Genomic DNA, 24,206 nt, shown 5'->3' with positions numbered 1-24,206 from the left:
ACTTTTCATAGGCTGTTTTTGCTTTAATGCGTGGAAAAAGTCTTGTTCACCAAAACATCAACAAGGGATTTACATATAAACAAGGTGGAAACGGTTCTACAAAGGGGATGGATACACTTACAATCTTTGTAGTTACGTAAGGATGCTCCTAACGTCAGCTCAATCCAGCACAATGATGATGACGTCATATCTAAAATAGTGTAGGTGTGCTACAATTCCCATCCCGAAAAACAAATACCGTTATTTTTCAATACATAAAAACGGACGTGTAAATGATTAGTTCCAAACATATATTCACTTTCACCTGAACAAGGGAAATAGCACACCTATTGATATATATGGAGTACATGTATAAAATAGGGTGACATTGTGATCGTTGATACTTTGGTAGATGAAACTCGGAATTCTTAACTCGATTTAAGCCGATGCATGAAACATTTCGAATGAGTAGGTAAATGAAAAAGTAACCTGCTCTCGTAAGAACGTGTCTTTTATAAGCCTTCGCAAATAAGTGCTTTTATTTCTGATTTGATGAGAATCATTAACTTCACCAAATAATTTTAATGTTTTCCTGTGTTATCTGGTCTATTGGTGTCATGCTATCTCTGTGACGTAAGATCATCTTGTTTTTTGACGTCACGGTAAATCTATGACGTAGAATCGTAGTCACATTAGGCTGTGACTATCGCTTTCCCGGTATTAGCACCATCGAACAGTCCGATGAAGGCATTCGGCATATTTCTGAAACCCTTAGTAATTGTTTCTTTGTACTTGATTTTTCCCTGGAAAAGAAATTAGACAATGCACAATCTGTAGCATAAATGAACAATTGTGCGTGGGTCAATTGCATTACGATGTAATATTGTGAAAGTATTCCACCGATTCTGACAAAGAAATTTCTGTTCACACGCTGAATAAGAACTACAAAATCGTCGACGTTTTAAATTAGCTAAATTTCGAATGGCATTTCAAATTCACCACGGAATTTGATTAGACATCAATTAAGAGATAAACAGCAATTTTACATAATTCAAAAATCGCAGCGACAAGCCAAATAAACAGAGAACCACAAATATTACATAGATATAAGTACATCAAGAAGAATATCTCGTCCATCATACAACACGTTATAAAACGTTAGATAAAAAAGTACCATGAGGATTATCTCGCATCATTCGAGACAAACATTAGCAAAAGTTTGTTACACTCACCTCTTTGATCCATTGTGCCATAACCTTTTCTCCCTCCGCCCACCTCGGATACCACCGCATCACGTTAAATCCCTCAACCTTAAGCTGTTTCCCGAGGATGAGCATGAATGGATATTCAGCTGGGGAGTGCCAAAACAGAGTAGACTAGACATATGTTATTTGAACCAAACCTTAAAGTGAATCATTGATTACTTTTCTTCGGGATTGAAATAATCAACAAGACAAGTTACAAGTTTGGTTTTAGTTTCCTTTGCTATTTACTAATATTTTAAACCACACAGACGTGTATTCAGGCTTAAAGCCCCTCCCATAATGCAACAAACATTTAATATCGATCTATTGCACAGTTAGATGATGCCGAATTATGGAGTCATATGCTAGTTTGAAAAAACCACCTATATTTGAGCCAAACCCAAACAGTATCATCACAAACACTATCATACTTATTTCGCATATACCGTCCATCTATTTCCTGAAATATTTTTGTATTTAAAAGATTTTATTGCCAAGTTAGTTTTAATCTTATGCTTTATCTATTTTGAAGTAAAAGCTTCAAATATTTATGTATATGTGTAGATATATGTTGACACACATATTTAGAATTGTCAACCAAATTCCAACTGAAACAGTTGGAAAGCAATGATTGAGGATGTTGATCTTTCTAAATTGTAGTTGCAGGTATCTTCTTATTTTCGACTGGTACTATGCATTCTGAATATCAATAGCGATTTGTAAAGGACTAAAATGTACGTTCTGTAATTCAATTGTGGGCAGAGAATAGGTAGCAGAGTACATTAGCGTACAGTCGCCATGGGTGATATTTTTATACAATGAATAACCTATGCTAAAACGTGAGTATTTCTGTTACCGAGTAGGCGATATTTAATTTCAGACAGGTTTTAAGAAAAACAATTCTACTTGCGGGGGTCAAATTCTGGGTTAAAAATCATGATTTTGTGCATATTTTGGTGTTTTTGATGTGGTAACCATGGTTTTCACAAGTCCCAAATCTGGGGAAATCAGTTTTTGAAAAAGAAATTGTTCTTCTAAAAAAAATGTATTCAAAATGTAGTTTATAAATATATATATATATGTAGGTGTGTTGTGCAGGATGAATCCACTTTCCATGTTTATCCGAGACATGCCCTTTATTTTTAGGGTCAAGCCATTTCTACTGTACTCTGCCACCATAATGAATTTGAAGTTTGGACTATTTAAATACATATTTATCAAGCAAACTATACATTATTTAAGCACAGAAAGCACAATAATTGGTCCTATGTTACGCTTAGCATGGTTTCCAGTACATAGTTTCCATAGTTTCCAGTACATAGTTTCCTGTACATAGTTTCCAGTACATAGTTTCCTGTACATGGTTTCCATAGTTTCCAGTACATAGTTTCCTGTACATAGTTTCGCAGAAATTTATTTTGTTAACAATGAAGTAATGTAAGTGAAGAGATTACTAAGGCACGAAACAGGTATTCATACAACTCATTGTAAAAAGGGAGATAACTTTTGAACCAAGTAAAGTATGACATTCATTAAGAAAAAAAAAATGCTTGGTATTACCTCTTGGGAGTTCCTTGTTGTTGTAGACAGACATCTGTCCACAAATGGAAACACGGCCAAACTGCTTCATGTGTTTCAGTGCAGTAGCAGTAAAATCTGCTCCAATCTACAACACGTTTAGAACAACATTGTATCACAATATCCTACACTACCACAAACGTGAGATCTGCTCCTAGTCACAACACGTTTAGAACAACATTGTATCACAATATCCTACACTACCACAAACGTGAGATCTGCTCCTAGTCACAACACGTTTAGAACAACATTGTATCATAATATCCTACACTACCACAAACGTGAGATCTGCTCCAATCTACAGCACGTTTAGAACAACATTGTATCACAATATCCTACACTACCACAAACGTGAGATCTGCTCCTAGTCACAACACGTTAAGAACAACATTGTATCATATTATCCCACACTACCACAAAAGTGAGATCTGCTCGAATCTACAACACGTTTAGAACAACATTGTATCATATTATCCCACACTACCACAAAAGTTGGATCTGCTCGAATCTACAGCACGTTTAGAAGAACATTGTATCACAATATCATACACTACCACAAACATGAGATCTGCTACTAGTCACAACACGTTTCGAACAACATTGTATCAGAATATCCTACACTACTACAAACGTGAGATCTGCTCTTAGTCACAACACGTTTCGAACAACATTGTATCATGATATCCTACACTACCTCAAAAGTGAGATCTGCTCGAATTTACAGCACGTTTAGAAGAACATTGTATCACAAAATCCTACACTACCACAACCGTGAGATCTGCTCCAAGCCACAACACGTTTAGATCAACATTGTATCATAATATTATACACTACCACAAACATGAGATCTGCTACTAGTCACAACACGTTTCGAACAACATTGTATCATGATATCCTACACTACCGCAAACGGGAGATCTGCTCCTAGTCACAACACGGTAAGAACAACATTGTATCAGAATATCCTACACTACTACAAACGTGAGATCTGCTCTTAGTCACAACACGTTTCGAACAACATTGTATCATGATATCCTACACTACCGCAAACGGGAGATCTGCTCCTAGTCGCAACACGTTAAGAACATCATTGTATCATATTATCCTACACTACCACAACCGTGAGATCTGCTCCTAGTCACAACACAAGAAACAATCACTAGAACAACATTGTAGCATAATATGCTACACTACAGCAAACGTGAGATCTGCTCTTAGTCACAACACGTTTCGAACAACATTGTATCATATTATCCTACACTACCACAACCGTGAGATCTGCTCCAAGCCACAACACGTTTAGAAAAACATTGTATCATATTATCCTACACTACCACAAACGTGAGATCTGCTACTAGTCACAACACGTTTAGAACAACATTGTATCATAATATGCTACACTACAACAAACGTGAGATCTGCTCCAATCTACAACACGTTTAGAACAACATTGTATCATACTATCCTACACTACCACAAACGTGATATCTGCTCCTAGTCACAACACAATAAACAATCACTAGAACAAGAATGTATTGCTAGCACCAACTCCAACAACACCACAGTAAAATCTGCTCCAATCTACAACACGTTTAGAACGACATTGTATCACAATATCCTACACTACCACAAACATGAGATCTGCTCCAATCTACAGCACGTTTAGAACAACATTGTATCACAATATCCTACACTACCACAAGCGTGAGATCTGCTCCAATCTACAACACGCTTAGCACAACATTGTATCATATTATCCTACACTACTACAAACGTGAGATCTGCTCCAATCTACAACACGTTTAAAACAACATTGTATCACAATATCCTACACTACCACAAGGGGGAGATCTGCTCCAATCTACAACACGTTTACAACAACATAGTATCATACTATCCTACACTACCACAAACGTGAGATCCGCTCCAATCTACAACACGTTTACAACAACATTGTATCATCCTATCCTACACTACCACAAACGTGAGATCTGCTCCTAGTAACAACACGATTAGAACAACATTGTATCATAATATTATACACTACCACAAACGTGAGATCTACTCCAATCTACAACACGTTTAGAACAACATTGGATCACAATATCCTACACTACCACAAACGTGGGATCTGCTCCAATCTACAACACGCTTAGAACAACATTGAATCATAATATCCTACAATAACACAAACGTGAGATCTGCTCCAATCTACCACACGTTTAGAACAACATTGTATCACAATATCCTACACTACCACAAGGGGGAGATCTGCTCCAATCTACAACACGTTTAAAACAACATTGTATCACAATATCCTACACTACCACAAGGGGGAGATCTGCTCCAATCTACAACACGTTTACAACAACATTGAATCATACTATCCTACACTACCACAAACGTGATATCTGCTCCTAGTCACAACACAATAAACAATCACTAGAACAAGAATGTATTGCTAGCACCAACTCCAACAACACCACAGTAAAATCTGCTCCAATCTACAACACGTTTAGAGCAACATATATCATAATATCCTACACTACCTCAAAAGTGAGATCTGCTCCTAGTCACAACACAATAAACAATCACTAGAAATCACAATATCCTACACTACCACAAACGTGGGATCTGCTCCAATCTACAACACGCTTAGAACAACATTGTATCATATTATCCTACACTACTACAAACGTGAGATCTGCTCCAATCTACAACGCGTTTAGAACAACATTGTATCATAATATTATACACTACCACAAACGTGAGATCTACTCCAATCTAAAACACGTTTAGAACAACATTGTATCATAATATTATACACTACCACAAACGTGAGATCTGCTCCAATCTACAACGCGTTTAGAACAACATTGTATCATAATATTATACACTACCACAAACGTGAGATCTACTCCAATCTAAAACACGTTTAGAACAACATTGTATCATAATATGCTACACTGCAACAAACGTGAGATCTGCTCCAATCTACAACGCGTTTAGAACAACATTGTATCATAATATGCTACACTACAACAAACGTGAGATCTGCTACAATCTACAACACGTTTAGAACAACATATATCATAATATCCTACACTACCTCAAAAGTGAGATCTGCTCCTAGTCACAACACAATAAACAATCACTAGAAATCACAATATCCTACACTACCACAAACATGAGATCTGCTACTAGTCACAACACGTTTAGAACAACATTGTATCATAATATGCTACACTACAACAAACGTGAGATCTGCTACAATCTACAACACGTTTAGAACAACATATATCATAATATCCTACACTACCTCAAAAGTGAGATCTGCTCCTAGTCACAACACAATAAACAATCACTAGAAATCACAATATCCTACACTACCACAAACGTGGGATCTGCTCCAATCTACAACACGCTTAGAACAACATGGTATCATATTATCCTACAATACCACAAACGTGAGATCTGCTCCAATCTACAACACGTTTACAACAACATTGTATCATACTATCCTACACTACCACAAACGTGAGATCTGCTCCTAGTCACAACACAATAAACAACCATTATAACACGAATGTTTGCTAGCACCAACACCACAGTAAAATCTGCTCATTTCTTCAGCATGATTAACATTGCAACTTTTAAAAGAACAGAGCGATATTTTCCCGATTGTATCTCTTAATGTTCGTTTTATATTAAAGTGTTAACAACAGACGCCGTTCGACATAAACAATATCTATACAAATATAAAATAATCCTGTGTAGATACCCGCCACAAGTTGTCTGAGACTCCGGAAGTGGAACCCATGACTACAAACGCTGTGAGGTCTACATTCTCGCGGCCGACATGGACTGGTAGTATATGTTCATATTTGTTAGTTAAGGGATTTGTTTTATATATCATCAAAAAGTACGCAGTCTGTACCTCTCACACCTATCAACGTTTAAAATAAAACAGGATGGAAGTGATTAATACACGATGAACGTCCAAAGTCTTAAATTTAAAACTTACATTATCGAAGAAACAATCAAACCCATCTGGGGCGGCTGCTTTCAAAGCCTCGGATAGATCAACCTTCTTGTAGTTAAAGACCTCATCAAAACCTAACTCCTTCAGCCACTTGCATTTGTCGTCAGTACCAGCACATCCAACCACCTTGCACCCCTGTTAAATAAAGCCTCTTTCAGACACCTATATCTTGCCATTTTCTACCTTTGTTAAACAAGAGAAATCAAGATATATTCATGCAGGTAGTATCCCATCATTTTGCAAAACAGTTAAACAAAACTTTTTTCAGTCAATTAGTCAGGACTCCATCACCTCGTATCTTTACTGAGCAACTTTTCTAACAGTGAGGCAACTTCTATAAAAGCAGATCTTTGCACTATTTGTTTCTAGATAGCTCCAGATATTAAGAAAATGCGTAGAATCATACTACATACGGTTATTAGGAATGGTCTACCTTTATTTTGGCGATTTGTCCGACCAGACTGCCCACTGCTCCAGCAGCACCGTTAACAAGTACAGTGTCTCCTTCCTTTGGCTGGCAAAGCTCCAGGAAACCAAAGTAAGCTGTCATCCTGTAGACAATGACGTTAACAGGGTAGCGAAATAAAACAGCGAAGCAAATATAATTCGTTAAATTAGATTGCTTGGTGCTGATATATAATTTCAGAATTACTGTCTTACCTTTCTGAAATCAAAGAACGTCAAGGTGTAGGATTCACTCCACGAATAGACATATAATGCGGATGACAACCCTGAAGGAAACTATTTTGATTACGTATGTTTTATAAACATCAATTTTCACTGGTACCATGACAAAACTAATATAACTATTTTTTATATAGGTCTGCCTCAGCTGTTACAAGGACGTGAAACCCCAAACAAACATTACAAACAAACAAAAGACTACAGATACATTTGATATATTAATATCACAAGTACTTATCTAATCGTTGGGGTGGATAAAACAACTTGACCTCTTTCATGGAATATAATGATGTAAAATCAAAAGAATAAAGACAATATATAATAAAGTAAATACCCTGTCATTCCCATGGTGCCAAGGGCCAATGACAGAGGGAGATCACTCATTTCCGGTATGCGTCCAATTCCCTGAGCTTGCTCGTTTGAAACAAGTGTGTGCGTGCGCCATCCCGAGAACGCCCGTACGACGCTTCCCACAGGATGAGAGGGGCTCTTACTGGCGATGACCCTGTAACATAGCGCCACGAGTTCCACATGTTTATTTGCTGGCTTGTGTTAACATAACGAGGTTATAAAGGACCATATTGGTCATGAAAATGAACAGGGAAACAAACATTGCGAGTTGATATAAAATAAATGATTTAATTTACAATATCAGATCAGTGCGAAAGTATACTAATTTTGAGTTGGATTAACATCAAACATACCATTGAAGAAAGTACGCCAAACATAATATATGCCAGTCCAAGCAGAGTGAACTTAGCATAAATTAAATACAAAACATATCGATCAACGTAAAACGCGAATCAACACGTTCCTGATCCTGTACAATAAGTACGCTTTGCGTGATCTATAAGGCGAATCAACACGTTCCTGATCCTGTACAGTAAGTACGCTTTGCGTGATCTATAAGGCGAATCAACACGTTCCTGATCCTGTACAATAAGTACGCTTTGCGTGAGCTATAAGGCGAATCATCACGTTCCTGATCCTGTACAATAAGTACGATTTGCGTGAGCTATAAGGCGAATCAACACGTTCCTGATCCTGTACAATAAGTACGCTTTGCGTGAGCTATAAGGCGAATCATCACGTTCCTGATCCTGTACAATAAGTACGCTTTGCGTGAGCTATAAGGCGAATCATCACGTTCCTGATCCTGTACAATAAGTACGCTTTGCGTGAGCTATAAGGCGAATCAACACGTTCCTGATCCTGTACAATAAGTACGCTTTGCGTGAGCTATAAGGCGAATCATCACGTTCCTGATCCTGTACAATAAGTACGCTTTGCGTGAGCTATAAGGCGAATCATCACGTTCCTGATCCTGTACAATAAGTACGCTTTGCGTGAGCTATAAGGCGAATCATCACGTTCCTGATCCTGTACAATAAGTACGCTTTGCGTGAGCTATAAGGCGAATCATCACGTTCCTGATCCTGTACAATAAGTACGCTTTGCGTGAGCTATAAGGCGAATCATCACGTTCCTGATCCTGTACAATAAGTACGCTTTGCGTGAGCTATAAGGCGAATCAACACGTTCCTGATCCTGTACAATAAGTACGCTTTGCGTGATCTATAAGGCGAATCAACACGTTCCTGATCCTGTACAATAAGTACGCTTTGCGTGATCTATAAGAAGAGCTAGGTTTACCCATTTGTCAAAGATACATTTTATATCGCCTACATGGGATAGATAGAAAAGGGTGGTACTGTGAAGGGTGTGTCAGGTTTAATGTTGAATCTTCAAACGTCGTTACCATTTTACGTTACCAAATGGGACAAAAGCCAAAGATTTGTAAGTCATGTACAAATCAACTCTGGTACCGAACACCTACATACATTTGTATGTACATACATTTGTATGTACATACATTGTATTTCAATATTTTACTGAAGCAGTTTATAATTTATATAGTTCTATACATATTAATAACATCCATTGCTCCTATCAAATATGTAAATGCAATATATTGAATATTAAACATCTGATAATAATAAATCCGTGAGTTCGGGTACCTAATCATTGTTAGGGCTTCTAACTTTTAAGACATTGTTTACAAGATCAACGGATTCAAACTCATTTCGTCTTATAGCAAGAACATAGATACAGATAAAACAATGGTCCCACACAAACCTTCCTTTCCTTTCTATTTATAAAGTGCGAGATGTAAATCTGTATCACGGATCATATCAGTAAACAAAGATATAAATATTAGTACCGGAAAATTCAGTTTAAATAAGATAAAGCGAATTACTTTTTGAACGAATATCCAAATATGGTATAGAAATGTTAGGTTACAAGCAAATGGAATCATTTCCTTTAGGCCCAGTACTAGTACATTGAATGTACATTTTCTAATAATAAGATCAAAACAAGTCGAAGCATAAAAAACATGTTTCCATCTTGCAATCACTACTCGAACAACCAAATCGGAGTAGTATATGGTCTTGCCTGGGTTTTACGGTATCTTTGCTGTAGCATTAAAGTTAGGTTGCACTAAGAAAAGAAAGACGCGGTTGGAAGCACAGTCCCATCGGAACCCATGTACATCAAATGCACGCAGACACTAACATGGATATATTAGCTGGTGGTATAGCGCTAGTAATTATCACCCGATAACGCAAAGCCTGCAAATTCTGAAACCGTTGTATTGGTTGATCTCTTGTATAATTGTAGGACATTTTTATCACATCCTCGATAGTCCAGGGGATTCGCTCTCTGCACCCCTGGTTCACTGTCATCCTCGATAGTCCAGGGGATTCGCTCTCTGCACCCCTGGTTCACTGTCATCCTCGATATCCAGGGGATACGCACACATTCGCTCTCTGCACCCCTGGAATATGCAAAATCGAAGGCGCAGTGTGTGCCACTTTTTGGATGAGACAAGAAGACTATTTTGAAGACTATTTGAGACCAATCAATAGCTGGCCACGTGCCTTCAATTTTACTATGACTTTTACTAAGTGAACCTAACCACTGGAGTATCGAGGGTGTATTATCAGTGTAATGTAAACTACTTTTGAGTATTTTATCATAGCAAGATTTAGTTGATCTATTTCTTTATATTTTATCTATTTCATGATGTGCCTTTCATTTCCTTACTGCTGTAAAGCATTGTTTGATATTTTACGGGGATAGAATCCTTAACCTGAGTAAACAAGCTGGTTACGTTATAGGACCTTACTTGGAGATCTGCTCGCCTGGCATACATTGTCTTCGCTGCTTTCTTCTAAGTTCTAAGTTTTTATTTATTCACTCCGACACACTTACGTGTGTAACAAGAGGTCACATACATATAGTAAGTATGATACATGGCGTGTGATGTACACAATTACAACATTGTACATAGCATAGATACATATAGAAGTACACAAATAGTACAGAAATTAAGTTAATATTTTTTCAAGCTTTTCTATGAATTTACAAAGTTTTGTGTGAATTTTTACATTAAATATATTAAACAATCCTTGCATTTTTAATTGACTTGGATAAGTGAAATAATATTTTGGTATATATTTCTCTCTTAGACATTTAACTAAAACACTTTCACATATAAATAAGTAATGAAATTCATCTCCAATGTACAAATTACATAATGTACAGGTTCTTTCTTGACGAGGAATACCTAACCATCTTCCTTTTTCTATGGGTAAATGCATATTGCAAGAACGGAATTTACACATTATTTTCCTATCATTTGTATTAAGTTTAATTAAATATTTTTCTTGTTCAAACTTTGTCTTTAATATTGAATATGTTTGTCCTCTAGAGGAGTTAAGAATATTATCAAACCATTTCTGTATAAATTGATCCTTCAGTCTACTTTTCACAAGCCTCTTAATTTCGTCTTTTGAAAAAGAACATGTAGATTGATAGTACCACACATAGTTCAGGCCAGTTTGAGAAAAAATATCTTTAACATATGCGAGCCATTTAAATAACATAGTTCCATTTTCATGTAATGTATACATAAGCTTATAAATAGTACTTGATAACTTACTAGAGGTAATCAACTTATGCCAGAATACTATTATTCTACATTTAATTTCGATGTCTAGTGGGTATCTTCCAAGCTCACCATAAACAATGAAATTTGGTGTACTTTTTCTTACATTTAGTATATATTTACAAAATTGAAGATGGATTTTTTCTATAATATTTGTGTTTTCAAAACCCCATATTTCTGATGAATACAGAAGAACTGGCATAATTAATGAATCAAATATCTTCAATTGTAGATCAACTGGTAAAGATATGTTTCTCAATTTCTTATAGACAGCAAACACTGATTTCTGTGCTTGTTCAACAATTTTTTTCCTTGCTTTAAAGAAGCTACAACTAAAATTAAAGAATAATCCTAGATAGGTATACCCTTCCAGTATTTCTAATTCTACGTTACATAATGTAAAATGGGGAGTTCTTGCACATTTTCTTTTTGAAAAGATGACAATTTTAGTTTTTCCTGAATTGATAGTTAACTTCCAAGTATTACAGTATTGTTCAAATTCATTTAAAGCTAACTGTAAACCATCTGGTGTTTCTGAAAACAGGACAGTATCATCGGCATATAAGATAATGAATAGTTTGAGATACACTCCAATGTTATCAATACATAATTTGTCTATTGTTTGAAGACAATTTACATTTTTTTCAACAAGATAAGTTTCTAAATCATTTAAATAAATTGCAAACAAAAATGGCGATAAATTTTCGCCCTGTTTTAAACCGATCTCACAATTGAACAAATCCGACTGTTCACATCCATTTTTAACACATGATTTGGTTTTATCATATAGCTTATAAATAATATTGAAAATTTTTCCAGTAATGTTGCTTTTTTGGAGCTTTTTCCACAGACCAACTCTCCATACAGAATCGAACGCCTTACTAAAATCGATGAACGTACAATAAAGTTTTTTTCCTAATGAAAAATATATTGAGATTAAAGAATACAATACAAACATGTTATCGGTTGTAGAATGACCCTTTCTAAACCCAGCTTGTGCACTGCTTATCAGGTCAAATTCGTCAGAAATTTTATTTAAACGATTATTAATAACCGAAGTGAAAACTTTGCCAAGGCACGAGACTAAAGTGATCGCTCTATAATTATCCGGATCTTTTGGATCGCCTTTGTTTTTATATACTGGTTTTATAATACCGATCTTCCACACATCTGGTATAGACGCAGTATTCAGAATAAGGTTAAATATTTTTTGATAAATTGGTAAAAATACATCCATTGTACTTTTTAGATATTCATTTAGGATTTGATCTATACCAGAGGCTTTACTATTCTTCAAATTGATTAAAGAAAATTTAATTTCATCAGTGGTAATTTCACCATTCAGATAATCATCAAAAATACTATTATCAGGATTTTCCAGCTCAAAATCGTCATCATCATAAACAGACTTGTTCAGATCCTTAAAGTATTCATATAATTCAGTAATACATATATCAGCATTACCTTTCTTTACAGATCCGTCACATTTATTCAAAATATTCCAGAATTTTTTTGAATCCATTCTAGCAGTATTTCTTAACTCGCTTGACAATTTCTCCTGATAATTTCTGTAATTTTTATTCAATGTTTTTCTATAAACTTTACTAGCTCTATTGAGATTAGTTTTATTTATAGGATTATTTACTTTGTGAAATAAGGCCTTGGCTTTATTAAATTCAACTCTGTTTAAGTGGCATTCCCTATTAAACCAAGGTTTATTATCACATCTCAACCTCCGTTTCCTGTAAGCATTGTTACTACCAAAAACCTGCTTAGCAGAGCCTTTGAACAATTCACTAATTGAGTTTACAATGTCATTAATTTCGTTATTGGTTACATTGTCGTGTTGTTTATTTAATAATTCATTTAATTTATCATTAATTCTATGGAGATTACCTCTTTCATCATCTAGTATATGTTTTACAAAATCTTGTTCTTTACAGGATTTCCACTTTGTATATCGATTTTCATGACATTCGGTATTATATATACATTCATCAGTTAATTTACAAAGGCTAAATACAAGTCTACAGTGGACATCTGATATGAGTGGGTCAAAAACTTTGATTTCAAAATCTGTTGTATACCGAAACATATCTGACGACAGCAATAGATAATCTATAACGCTGACATCACTACATGTAGTTTTACCTATTTGTGCATCATTTCCAATCCGACCATTGGCAATATACATATTATTTTGCTTGCAGAAGTCAAGCAATTTATTGCCATAATTATTAACTTTAGCTTTACATTGACTAGCCCTTCGCAGAGGAACATTATATAATTTCAACTTTTCAATATCATAGAGATATGAGTATAGCTCATCATTTTCATCTAAGTTTAATGAACGAATGAAGTTATCATCTGGTTCTACAAAATCATCTCTAACTTGGGTTTTAGCATTAAAATCTCCGACTATGGCGACTTTGTTACCATGATGGGATAATTCTATCATCTCCCTTTCAATTTCATTGAACGCTTCCGGGGATGCATACTTAGTATTTTCGGGAGGTATATAAACACATCCCAGTAGAAAATCTAGATCAGAGTTCACAACGTGTTTTGAAAAATTTACCCACAATACATATTCTGATAAAGTTTTAGGAAAAGTCAACATCGACTTGAGAGTTTTCTTAAAAATAATTACTATACCACCTGATTTTTTATATGCATTAGTTCTACATTGTCCCGGTACTAGTAATCCCGTCTCACTCGACCTGTGGAGATCAAAGTGTAATCGTCTTAAAAATAGACCATGCGTGTAACAAAAGATCATATTTTAAGTTGAGTAAACATTCATACATCATCGTATTTACACATGCAATTTAAAACGTGTGGTGAAATGATATTAGTAATATTTACTTACCTTAACAGTATGGTGTTTCAATCAGCATCTCACAGTATTTAGTAAATTCTAGATACACGGATTGATTTATGATTTATATGATTCCCTTGAGCCATATCTCCAAGTCTTATCAATTAAAATCACCTGGTTGGTTGGGGGAGGGGGGGATAGAAGAGAATAGCTAATCGATATCGATGTGGTTGGGGGAGGTGGGGATAGAAGAGAATAGCAAATCGATATCGATAAAAAGTAACTGTCTGGTTACCTCATGTATGGATCGACAGTCCAGTGCAGCGCTTCGGTCAGGAACTCTGTAACAGTAAAGAATGTAACCCCCCTGTAAGGCAATATCAATGAGGAACCGCCCTTATGTCACCATGATCACTACACAACGGAGTCAACATGTCAACAATCAATTTTATATTAATTAATCAAGTAATTATTCAAGTAATTTTATATTGCTTCATATTAAAATATTGATTAAAGGATTTATGAATGTTTATTTTACTTCATATAGATTCCCCTGTTACACACATGCTTATGTAAATGTTGAAGCTAAAAGTAATCAAAACAACTAAAACACCTGGCTAAACCATTTCCATTAGCACAAAACAACTAAAACACCTGGCTAAACCATTTCCATTAGCACAAAACAACTAAAACACCTGGCTAAACCATTTCCAATAGCACAAAACAACTAAAACACCTTGCTAAACCATTTCCATTAGCACAAAACAACTAAAACACCTGGCTAAACCATTTCCATTAGCACAAAACAACTAAAACACCTGGCTAAACCATTTCCATTAGCACAAAACAACTAAAACACCTGACTAAACCATTTCCATTAGCACAAAACAACTAAAACACCTGGCTAAACTATTTCCATTAGCACAAAACAACTAAAACACCTGGCTAAACCATTTCCATTAGCACAAAAAAGACAAATGTCATTAACCACTTTTAAGTTATTGCAATATAGTAAATATTTACCTGAACATCTGTAACTCGTTATTTATTCATTTTTATTTTTAAACGTACCATGACACCGGAGATTTTTGCTGTACACTTTAGTATATGGTGCAAGGAAACTCACAAATATTGATAGAGTTGTAATTAATTATTTATTATTTATTATCGTCTGTATGAAAGCAAGATTTTCTAATTTCAGGACGGGGTAAGAGTTTTTATTTTTGTTTTCACGCTCAAAAATAAAAAATAAATCTATTTCCCATAAGGACAATATATTTGTAATTCTACTTAATACAACTGATATTTTCTCCCACCTTTGACTAAATTATCTCCCGTCTTACCCTGTTCAGGATTCTTCCGTTACTAGGCATGATTTCTCTGTCACCCCCTAGTATACGACAGATAGCACGTTCATGGACACAATCAGATATGACGTCACAATTACCTCTCGATTGAAGAGGTCATGTGCACATCAAGATAAAAAATGATTACAAAACAGAACTTATTGTTCTCAAACAAAGGTATTGGAATGATGGTCGAAAAATAATCACCGCCTACCTTAAGGTGTAACGGAGAAAAAATAATCATCCCCTACCTTAAGGTGTAACAGAGACATCTCCGACCCTCGGGGTGATTATTGGGTAGTTTAACCCACGGAAGAACCCCAGGTTATTTATTTGGAGATAATGAACTTGAAGAACAGGATCATTTTACATTTCATATTCCGTGTGAGCATTCCTGCTATGTTGAGATAAGGATTTGACATTATTGATTGGTGGTCACATACACTAGTATTGATTGGTGGTCACATACACTAGTAGTTTCACTGTGGGTGTTCGTATCAAGGCATAATTTTGTAGTGTAACACATAGTAATGTTGAGTGTAAATAAAACCTTGGAAAATCAGCCGATCACTGAGAAGGGCGGACTAGAATTCAAACTAAGGCAGACACAGGGCTGTCACTCTGTGTATATAGTCGACCCTTGTTTACATGTTAGCTTAAGTAGTGTACTGATCATGGTGATATAAAGGCGGTTCCTCAATGGTAGTCAGACTTTTCTCACACTGGTTTGAAATCCATACCTGGACTGCCTATTGCCATCCACAACTTCCTCATTAATAGCGTTCGCTCGCTATGGCAACTCGATTCTCCCCTCCACTGTACGACAAGAAAAAACAAAAAACGCAAAATCGCCAATCTCCTGTACTAGCCTGAGTGAATTTCGAGAATAAAAAACTTCCTCATTGGTAGCGTTCGTGCACTATGGCAACTCATAATTTCGAATGTTGTGATAGAGATGCAGTCATCTCGGCAGTTAAACATGATAACTAAGTAACAGCTACACAATGTATATGGACTGTACCAAACTACCCACTGTACGTACATACCTCATCCCACTATCCAAACGGATTGTAAGTAGTGAATACACCAGTCTTACATACACCTGTGGTGATAGACTGCTGGATACATCCGATCTCCAGTCTTACATACACCTGTGGTGATAGACTGCTGGATACGTCCTAACTCCAGTCTTACATACACCTGTGGTGATAGACTGCTGGATACGTCCTCTCTCCAGTCTTACATACACCTGTGGTGATAGACTGTTGGATCCATCCGATCCCCAGTCTTACATACACCTGTGGTGATAGACTGCTGGATACGTCCTAACTCCAGTCTTACATACACCTGTGGTGATAGACTGTTGGATCCATCCGATCCCCAGTCTTACATACACCTGTGGTGATAGACTGCTGGATACGTCCTAACTCCAGTCTTACATACACCTGTGGTGATAGACTGCTGTATACATCCGATCTCCAGTCTTACATACACCTGTGGTGATAAACTGCTAGATACATCCGATCTCCAGTCTTACATACACCTGTGGGGATAGACTGCTAGATACATCCTATCTCCAGTCTTACATACACCTGTGGTGATAGACTGTTGGATTCATCCTATCTCCAGTCTTTCATACACCTGTAGTGATAGACTGCTGGATAAATCCGAGTCTCCAGTCTTACATTCACCTGTGGTGGTAGACTGCTGGATACATCCAATCTCCAGTCTTACATACACCTGTGGCGATAGACTGTTGGATAAATCCGATCCCCAGCCTTACATACACCTGTGGTGATAGACTGCGGGATACGTCCGATCTCCAGTCTATCACCACAGGTGTATGAAAGACTGCTGGATACATCCGATCTCCATTTTTACATGCACCTGTGGTGGTAGACTGCTGGATACATACGATCTCCAGTCTTACATACACCTGTAGTGATAGACTGCAGGATAAATCCGATCTCCAGTCTTACATGATCTCCAGTCTTACATACACCTGTGGGGATAGACTGTTGGATAAATCCGATCTCCAGTCCTACATACACCTGTGGTGATAGAGTGCTGATTACATCCGATCTCCAGTCTTACATACGCCTGTGGTGATAGACTGCTAGATACATCCGATATCCAGTCTTACATACACCTGTGGGGATAGACTGTTGGATAAATCCGATCTCCCGTCTTACATACACCTGTGGTGATAGACTGTTTGATAAATCCGATCTCCAGTCTTACATGATCTCCAGTCTTACATACACCTGTAGTGATAGACTGCTGGATAAATCCGATCTCCAGTCTTACATACACCGGTGGTGATAGACTGCTGGATACATCCAGCAGTCTACCACCACAGGTGAATGTAAGACTGGAGATCGGATGTATCTAGCAGTTTATCACTACAGGTGCATGTAAGACTGGAGATCGGATGTATCCAGCAGTCTACCACCACAGGTGAATGTAAGACTGGAGACTCGGATTTATCCAGCAGTCTATCACCACAGGTGTATGAAAGACTGGAGTGTATGTAAGACTGGAGATAGGATGTATCTAGCGGTCTATCCCCACAGGTGTATGTAAGACTGGAGGTAGGACGTATCCAGCAGGTATGTAAGACTGGAGATAGGATGTATTGTAAGACTGGAGATAGGATGTATCTAGCAGTCTATCCCCCCAGGAGTATGTAAGAATGGAGATCGGATGTATCTAGCAGTTTATCACTACAGGTGCATGTAAGACTGGAGATCGGATGTATCCAACAGTCCACCACAGGTGTATGTAAGACTGGCGATCGGATGTATCCAGCAGTCTTACATACACCTGTGGTGATAGACTGCGGGATACGTCCGATCTCCAGTCTATCACCACAGGTGTATGAAAGACTGGAGTGTATGTAAGACTGGAGATAGGATGTATCTAGCAGTCGATCCCCACAGGTGTATGTAAGACTGGAGATAGTATTATCCAGCAGTCTATCACCACAGGTGCATGTAAGACTGGAGATCGGATGTATCTAGCAGTTTATCACTACAGGTGCATGTAAGACTGGAGATCGGATGTATCCACCAGTTTATCACCACAGGTGAATGTAAGACTGGAGACTCGGATTTATCCAGCAGTCTATCACTACAGGTGTATGTAAGACTGGAGATCGTATGTATCCAGCAGTCTACCACCACAGGTGAATGTAAGACTGGAGATAGGATGTATCCAGGATGTATCCTACAGTATATCACCACAGGTGTATGTAAGACTGCTGGATACATCCGATCTCCATTTTTACATGCACCTGTGGTGGTAGACTGCTGGATACATCCAATCTCTAGTCTTACATACACCTGTGGTGATAGACTGTTAGATACATCCGATCTCCAGTCTTACATTCACCTGTGGTGGTAGACTGCTGGATACATCCAATCTCTAGTCTTACATACACCTGTGGTGATAAACTGCTAGATACATCCGATCTCCATTCTTACATACACCTGTGAGGATAAACTTCTATATACATCCGATCTCCAGTCTTACATACGCCTGTGGTGATAGACTGCTAGATACATCCGATCTCCAGTCTTAAATACACCTGTGGTGATAGACTGTTGGATACATCCGCTCTCCAGTCTTACATACACCTGTGGCGATAGACTGCTGGATACATCCGATCTCCATTTTTACATACACCTCTGGTGGTAGACTGCTGGATACATCCAATCTCCAGTCTTACATAAACCTGTGGTGATAGACTGTTGGATAGATACATCCAATCTCCAGTCTTACATACCCCTGTGGTGATAGACTGTTGGATACATCCGCTCTCCAGTCTTACATACACCTGTGGGGATAGACTGTTGGATAAATCCGATCCCCAGTCTTACATACACCTGTGGCGATAGACTGTTGGATAAATCCGATCTCCAGTCTTACATACACCTGTGGTGATAGAGTGTTGGATACATCCTATCTCCAGTCTTTCATACACCTGTGGTGATAGACTGCTGGATACATCCGATCTCCATTTTTACATACACCTGTGGTGGTAGACTGCTGGATACATCCAATCCCCAGTCTTACATACACCTGTGGGGATAGAGTGTTGGATACATCCTGATAGACTGTTGGATACATCCGATCTCCAGTCTGACATACACCTGTGGTGATAGAACATACACCTGTGGTGATAGACACCTGTGGTGATAGACTGCTGGAGACATCCGATCTCCATTTTTACATACGCCTGTGGTGGTAGACTGCTGGACACATCCTATCTCCAGTCTTACATAAACCTGTGGAGATAGACTGCTGGATACATCCGATCTCCATTTTTACATACACCTGTGGTGGCAGACTGCTGGATACATCCAATCTCCAGTCCTACATACACCTGTGGTGATAGACTGCTGGATACGTCCTATCTCCAGCCTTACATACACCTGTGGTGATAGACTGCTGGATATATCCGATCTCCAGTCTTACATACACCTGTGGTGGTAGACTGCTGGATACATCCAATTACCAGTCTTACATACACCTGGGGTGATAGACTGCTGGATATTCTCCAGTCTTACATACTCCGGTGGTGATAGACAGCTGGATACGTCCTATCTCAAGCCTTACATACACCTGTGGTGATTCGATTTCCAGGTAGTTACAAGGTTCTGCAGCGACATTGCCCTGCTTCGCTATTATTGAACTATCAAAGCGTCCCCCTTGGTACAATTCGTACTTCATATATTCAATATACATAAAATTGTAGATACCCCTGTTGAATAGAAGTACACATGGATACATCCGATCTCCAGTCTTTCATACACCTGTGGGGATAGACTGCTGGATACGTCCGATCTCCCGTCTTACATACACCTGTGGGGATTCGATTTCCAGGTAGTTACAAGGTTCTGCAGCGACATTGACCTGCTTCGCTATTATTGAACTATCAAAGCGTCCCCCTTGGTACAATTCGTACTTCATATATTCAATATACATAAAATTTTAGATACCCCTGTTGAATAGAAGTACACATGATGCACAACAGTATAGGTATTCTGTTAATACATGAAATAACGATCCTCGCCACTGACCCATATGTAAAAGAAATTATAGCTGTTGTGATAGACTGGTGGATAAATCCGATTCTCCAGTCTTACATACTCCTGTGGTGGTAGACTGCTGGAAACATCCGATCTCCAGTCTTTCATACACCTGTGGTGGTAGACTGTTGGATACATCCTATCTCCAGTCTCACATACGCCTGTGGTGATAGACAGCTGGATACATCCTATCTCGAGTCTTACATACACCTGTGTTGGTAGACTGCTGGATACAGCCTATCTCCAGTCTTACATAAACCTGTGGAGATAGACTGCTGGATACGTCCGATCTCCAGTCTTACACACACCTCTGGTGATAGACTGCTGGATATATCCGATCTCCAGTCTTACACACACCTGTGGTGATAGACTTCTGGATACATCCGATCTCCATTTTTACATACACCTGTGGTGAGAGACTGCTGGATACGTCCTATCTCCAGCCTTACATACACCTGTGGTGCTGCTGGATATATCCGATCTCCAGTCTTACACACACCTCTGGTGATAGACTGCTGGATTCATCCGATCTCCAGTCTTACACACACCTCTGGTGATAGACTGCTGGATACGTCCGATCTCCAGTCTTACACACACCTCTGGTGATAGACTGCTGGATATTCTCCAGTCTTACATACTCCGGTGGTGATAGACAGCTGGATACATCCTATCTCGAGTCTTACATACACCTGTGTGTATAGACTGTTGGATACATCCGATCTCCATTTTTACATACACCTGTGGTGATAGCCTGCTGGATATATCCGATCTCCAGCCTTACATACACCTGGGGTGATAGACTGCTGGATATTCTCCAGTCTTACATACTCCTGTGGTGAGAGACTGCTGGATACGTCCTATCTCCAGCTTACATACACCTGTGGTGGTAGACTGTTGGATACACCTGTGGTGGTAGACTATTGGATACATCCTATCTCCAGTCTCACATACGCCTGTGGTGATAGACTGCTAGATACATCCTATCTAGCAGTCTATCACCACAGGTGAATGTAAGACTGGAGATAGGATTTATCCAGCTGTCTATCACCACAGTTGTATGTAAGACTGGAGATTGTATGTATCCAACAGTCTATCACCTCAGGTGTATGTAAGACTGGATACATCCTATCTCCAGCCTTACATACCCCTGTGGTGATAGACTGCTGGATTCGTCCTATCTCCAGCCTTACTTACACCTGTGGTGATAGACTACTGGATAAATCCGATCTCCAGTCTTACATACACCTGTGGTGATTCGATTTCCAGGTAGTTACAAGGTTCTGCAGCGACATTGACCTGCTTCGCTATTATTGAACTATCAAAGCGTCCCCCTTGGTACAATTCGTACTTCATATATTCAATATACATAAAATTGTAGATACCCCTGTTGAATAGAAGTACACATGATGCCCAACAGTATAGGTATTCTGTTAATACATGAAATAACGATCCTCGCCACTGACCCATATGTAAAAGAAATTATAGTATACGTGTATCAGTTACAAATTTCGACATACCACCATCTTTAAGCTTGTCAGAGACCTCCTCTTCCACAAGTTCAAAGTTGGACGTTTGCACTTTTCCATCAAACATGGTTTTAAGGGTCCATATTTTGCCTTTCACCATTTTTGTTTAGTACAGACGTGTAGTACAGTGTAGTTGACAGGGGTCCTAAAGTGTGCCGACGTGTAGTGGTTGGTGTAGATTCGATCTTACATGTATAACTGTGTTGCTACCCGAGAGACACCTACAGCGGGGAAGTCGCGTGATTTCAGGTAAATACTGCCTCGTGTGTGTTATCTAGGCTTCTGTTATTCTGAATTGAAGACTCGCACAACTAAATCATTTACTTTATGTTATAACTAAGCTTTTGAGCTAAGAGCGTTTCTATTTGAAGTTCAACACTAGTGACAACTATCTAGATTCACAGATACTTACCTGACAAAGGCTTCAAAATGCATTCTTGACGGGTTAAGTGGCATATAAGAGCGTTAAATGCGTCTGCTTTTGACAACAGGAAGTTCACAAGCCAAACCGGTGGGACGGGAACACCCCCTAACATTTGACACTATATCAATCCGCCATTACATACTAAAATCTACTTAAACGATATAATTTTTTAAAGTTCAATATAATAATAATAATAATATACAGCATTTATATAGCGCCCTATATAATTTGTAAAATTACTCTAAGGCGCTTTACAACATATGGATAATAGTAATAGTTATGATTATGAAAACAAACAACAAAGGCTTGCAATCACTTTCATACATTTAACAAGCAATGTGCACATAATTGAACAAATAAAAGGGTGGTATTTACATGACGTCTTTGCAAAAATTCTAAAATGCAGACGTGAAGAGGTGAGTTTTTATGTTCCTCTTGAACTTGGCCAGGGTATTTGACTTCCTAATAGCAGATGGTAAGCTATTCCACAACGTAGCCGAAACCCTCCCAAAGCATCTGTTTCCGTAGGTCACAGTACGAGATTTTGGGACACACAACAAAGATTCTGATTCTGAAAAATATATGTCAAGAATTGCCTATTTAAATTACTCAGAGGCACTGTATTTGACAGGAGTAAATTTTAGGTAGGTATTACAATCTTATGAAACACTTGCGAATTGGCTGATTTAGTTTACAGCCTACATAATATACGGAAAGCACGCCCAGAACAATAAATGTTTCACCCCATAAATGATCATTTCTAATTACAGTAGTATTAGTCATCTAAGGCAGAAATATAATAGGCCGCCGACAACAAATGATATTGTACAAATTTTACTCATTTCATTGATGCCATAGATTGCTTAAATATGCTGCAATTTAAAACATAGTTTCATATGTGATACTGCTGTTTCCAGTTGAATTGACTTCAAATATCTGCATTCACTCTTGGTAAAGTTCGCCCATACAATATTCGCATATTCCAAAATTAGGCATATAATCGTGTTAAATATTACCTCAGGACATTGTCTGTCGCTTCTGTATTACAACAAACTAAGTACAGTATTTGAATCTCGTGCACTTTTTTCGTAAACATTATGATTATTGTTTACCAATTAGCGTGGTTATTTAAATAAAAAAACTATGCATTTATGATTAGCAACTTTAGAAATAGCTGACTCATCGAAAAAAATAATTAGAGCATGACATATCAGAGGAGAGATTCTGTTTCGTTTGGATTTCTGAAATAATACATTTCTTAATAACAGTATTTAACATATCGGCTGCTTATTGTTGTTTTGCAAATAACACAAAATAAAGGTTTATCGCTTGCAAACAGTTTGGTGTAAGAAATGTATTCTTCATTAATAAAATTTTAAATAGTAGCATAAGTCTTACCCTAAGTCTGACCCTTGGGCTATCCCTACCTTTAATAATTTCAAAAAAGATTCATATATTTTATGGCT

At 37.7% G+C, this 24,206-nt stretch overlaps 1 protein-coding gene across 3 annotated transcripts; it reads right to left on the bottom strand.

Moving 5' to 3' along the window:
- Window positions 1-97: 97 nt before the first annotated feature.
- Window positions 98-22,525, bottom strand: LOC110458158 (prostaglandin reductase 1-like). 3 transcript variants are annotated; one of them, XM_021509756.1, is made up of 10 exons: window positions 22,308-22,525; window positions 14,650-14,695; window positions 14,222-14,256; window positions 10,715-10,739; window positions 7,862-8,032; window positions 7,277-7,394; window positions 6,826-6,978; window positions 2,784-2,889; window positions 1,212-1,330; window positions 98-782 (listed from the first exon to the last, which is right to left on the bottom strand). In XM_021509756.1, exons 1-10 carry the CDS (start codon window positions 22,414-22,416, stop codon window positions 672-674), a joined length of 993 nt encoding a protein of 330 aa, XP_021365431.1. In that variant the 5' UTR covers window positions 22,417-22,525; the 3' UTR covers window positions 98-671. The 3 variants fall into 3 exon arrangements, with proteins under 3 accessions (XP_021365431.1, XP_021365432.1, XP_021365433.1); XM_021509757.1 differs by lacking the exons at window positions 10,715-10,739; window positions 14,222-14,256; window positions 14,650-14,695; window positions 22,308-22,525 and adding an exon at window positions 10,102-10,708; XM_021509758.1 differs by lacking the exons at window positions 10,715-10,739; window positions 14,222-14,256; window positions 14,650-14,695; window positions 22,308-22,525 and adding an exon at window positions 10,174-10,708.
- Window positions 22,526-24,206: the final 1,681 nt, after the last annotated feature.

This window comes from Mizuhopecten yessoensis, unplaced genomic scaffold, assembly GCF_002113885.1.
Source record: "Mizuhopecten yessoensis strain PY_sf001 unplaced genomic scaffold, ASM211388v2 scaffold9465, whole genome shotgun sequence".
Classification (NCBI taxonomy): domain Eukaryota; kingdom Metazoa; phylum Mollusca; class Bivalvia; order Pectinida; family Pectinidae; genus Mizuhopecten; species Mizuhopecten yessoensis.
The sequence above is the reverse complement of the archived record's forward strand: the minus strand, read 5'-3'. Positions and strand labels throughout refer to the sequence as shown.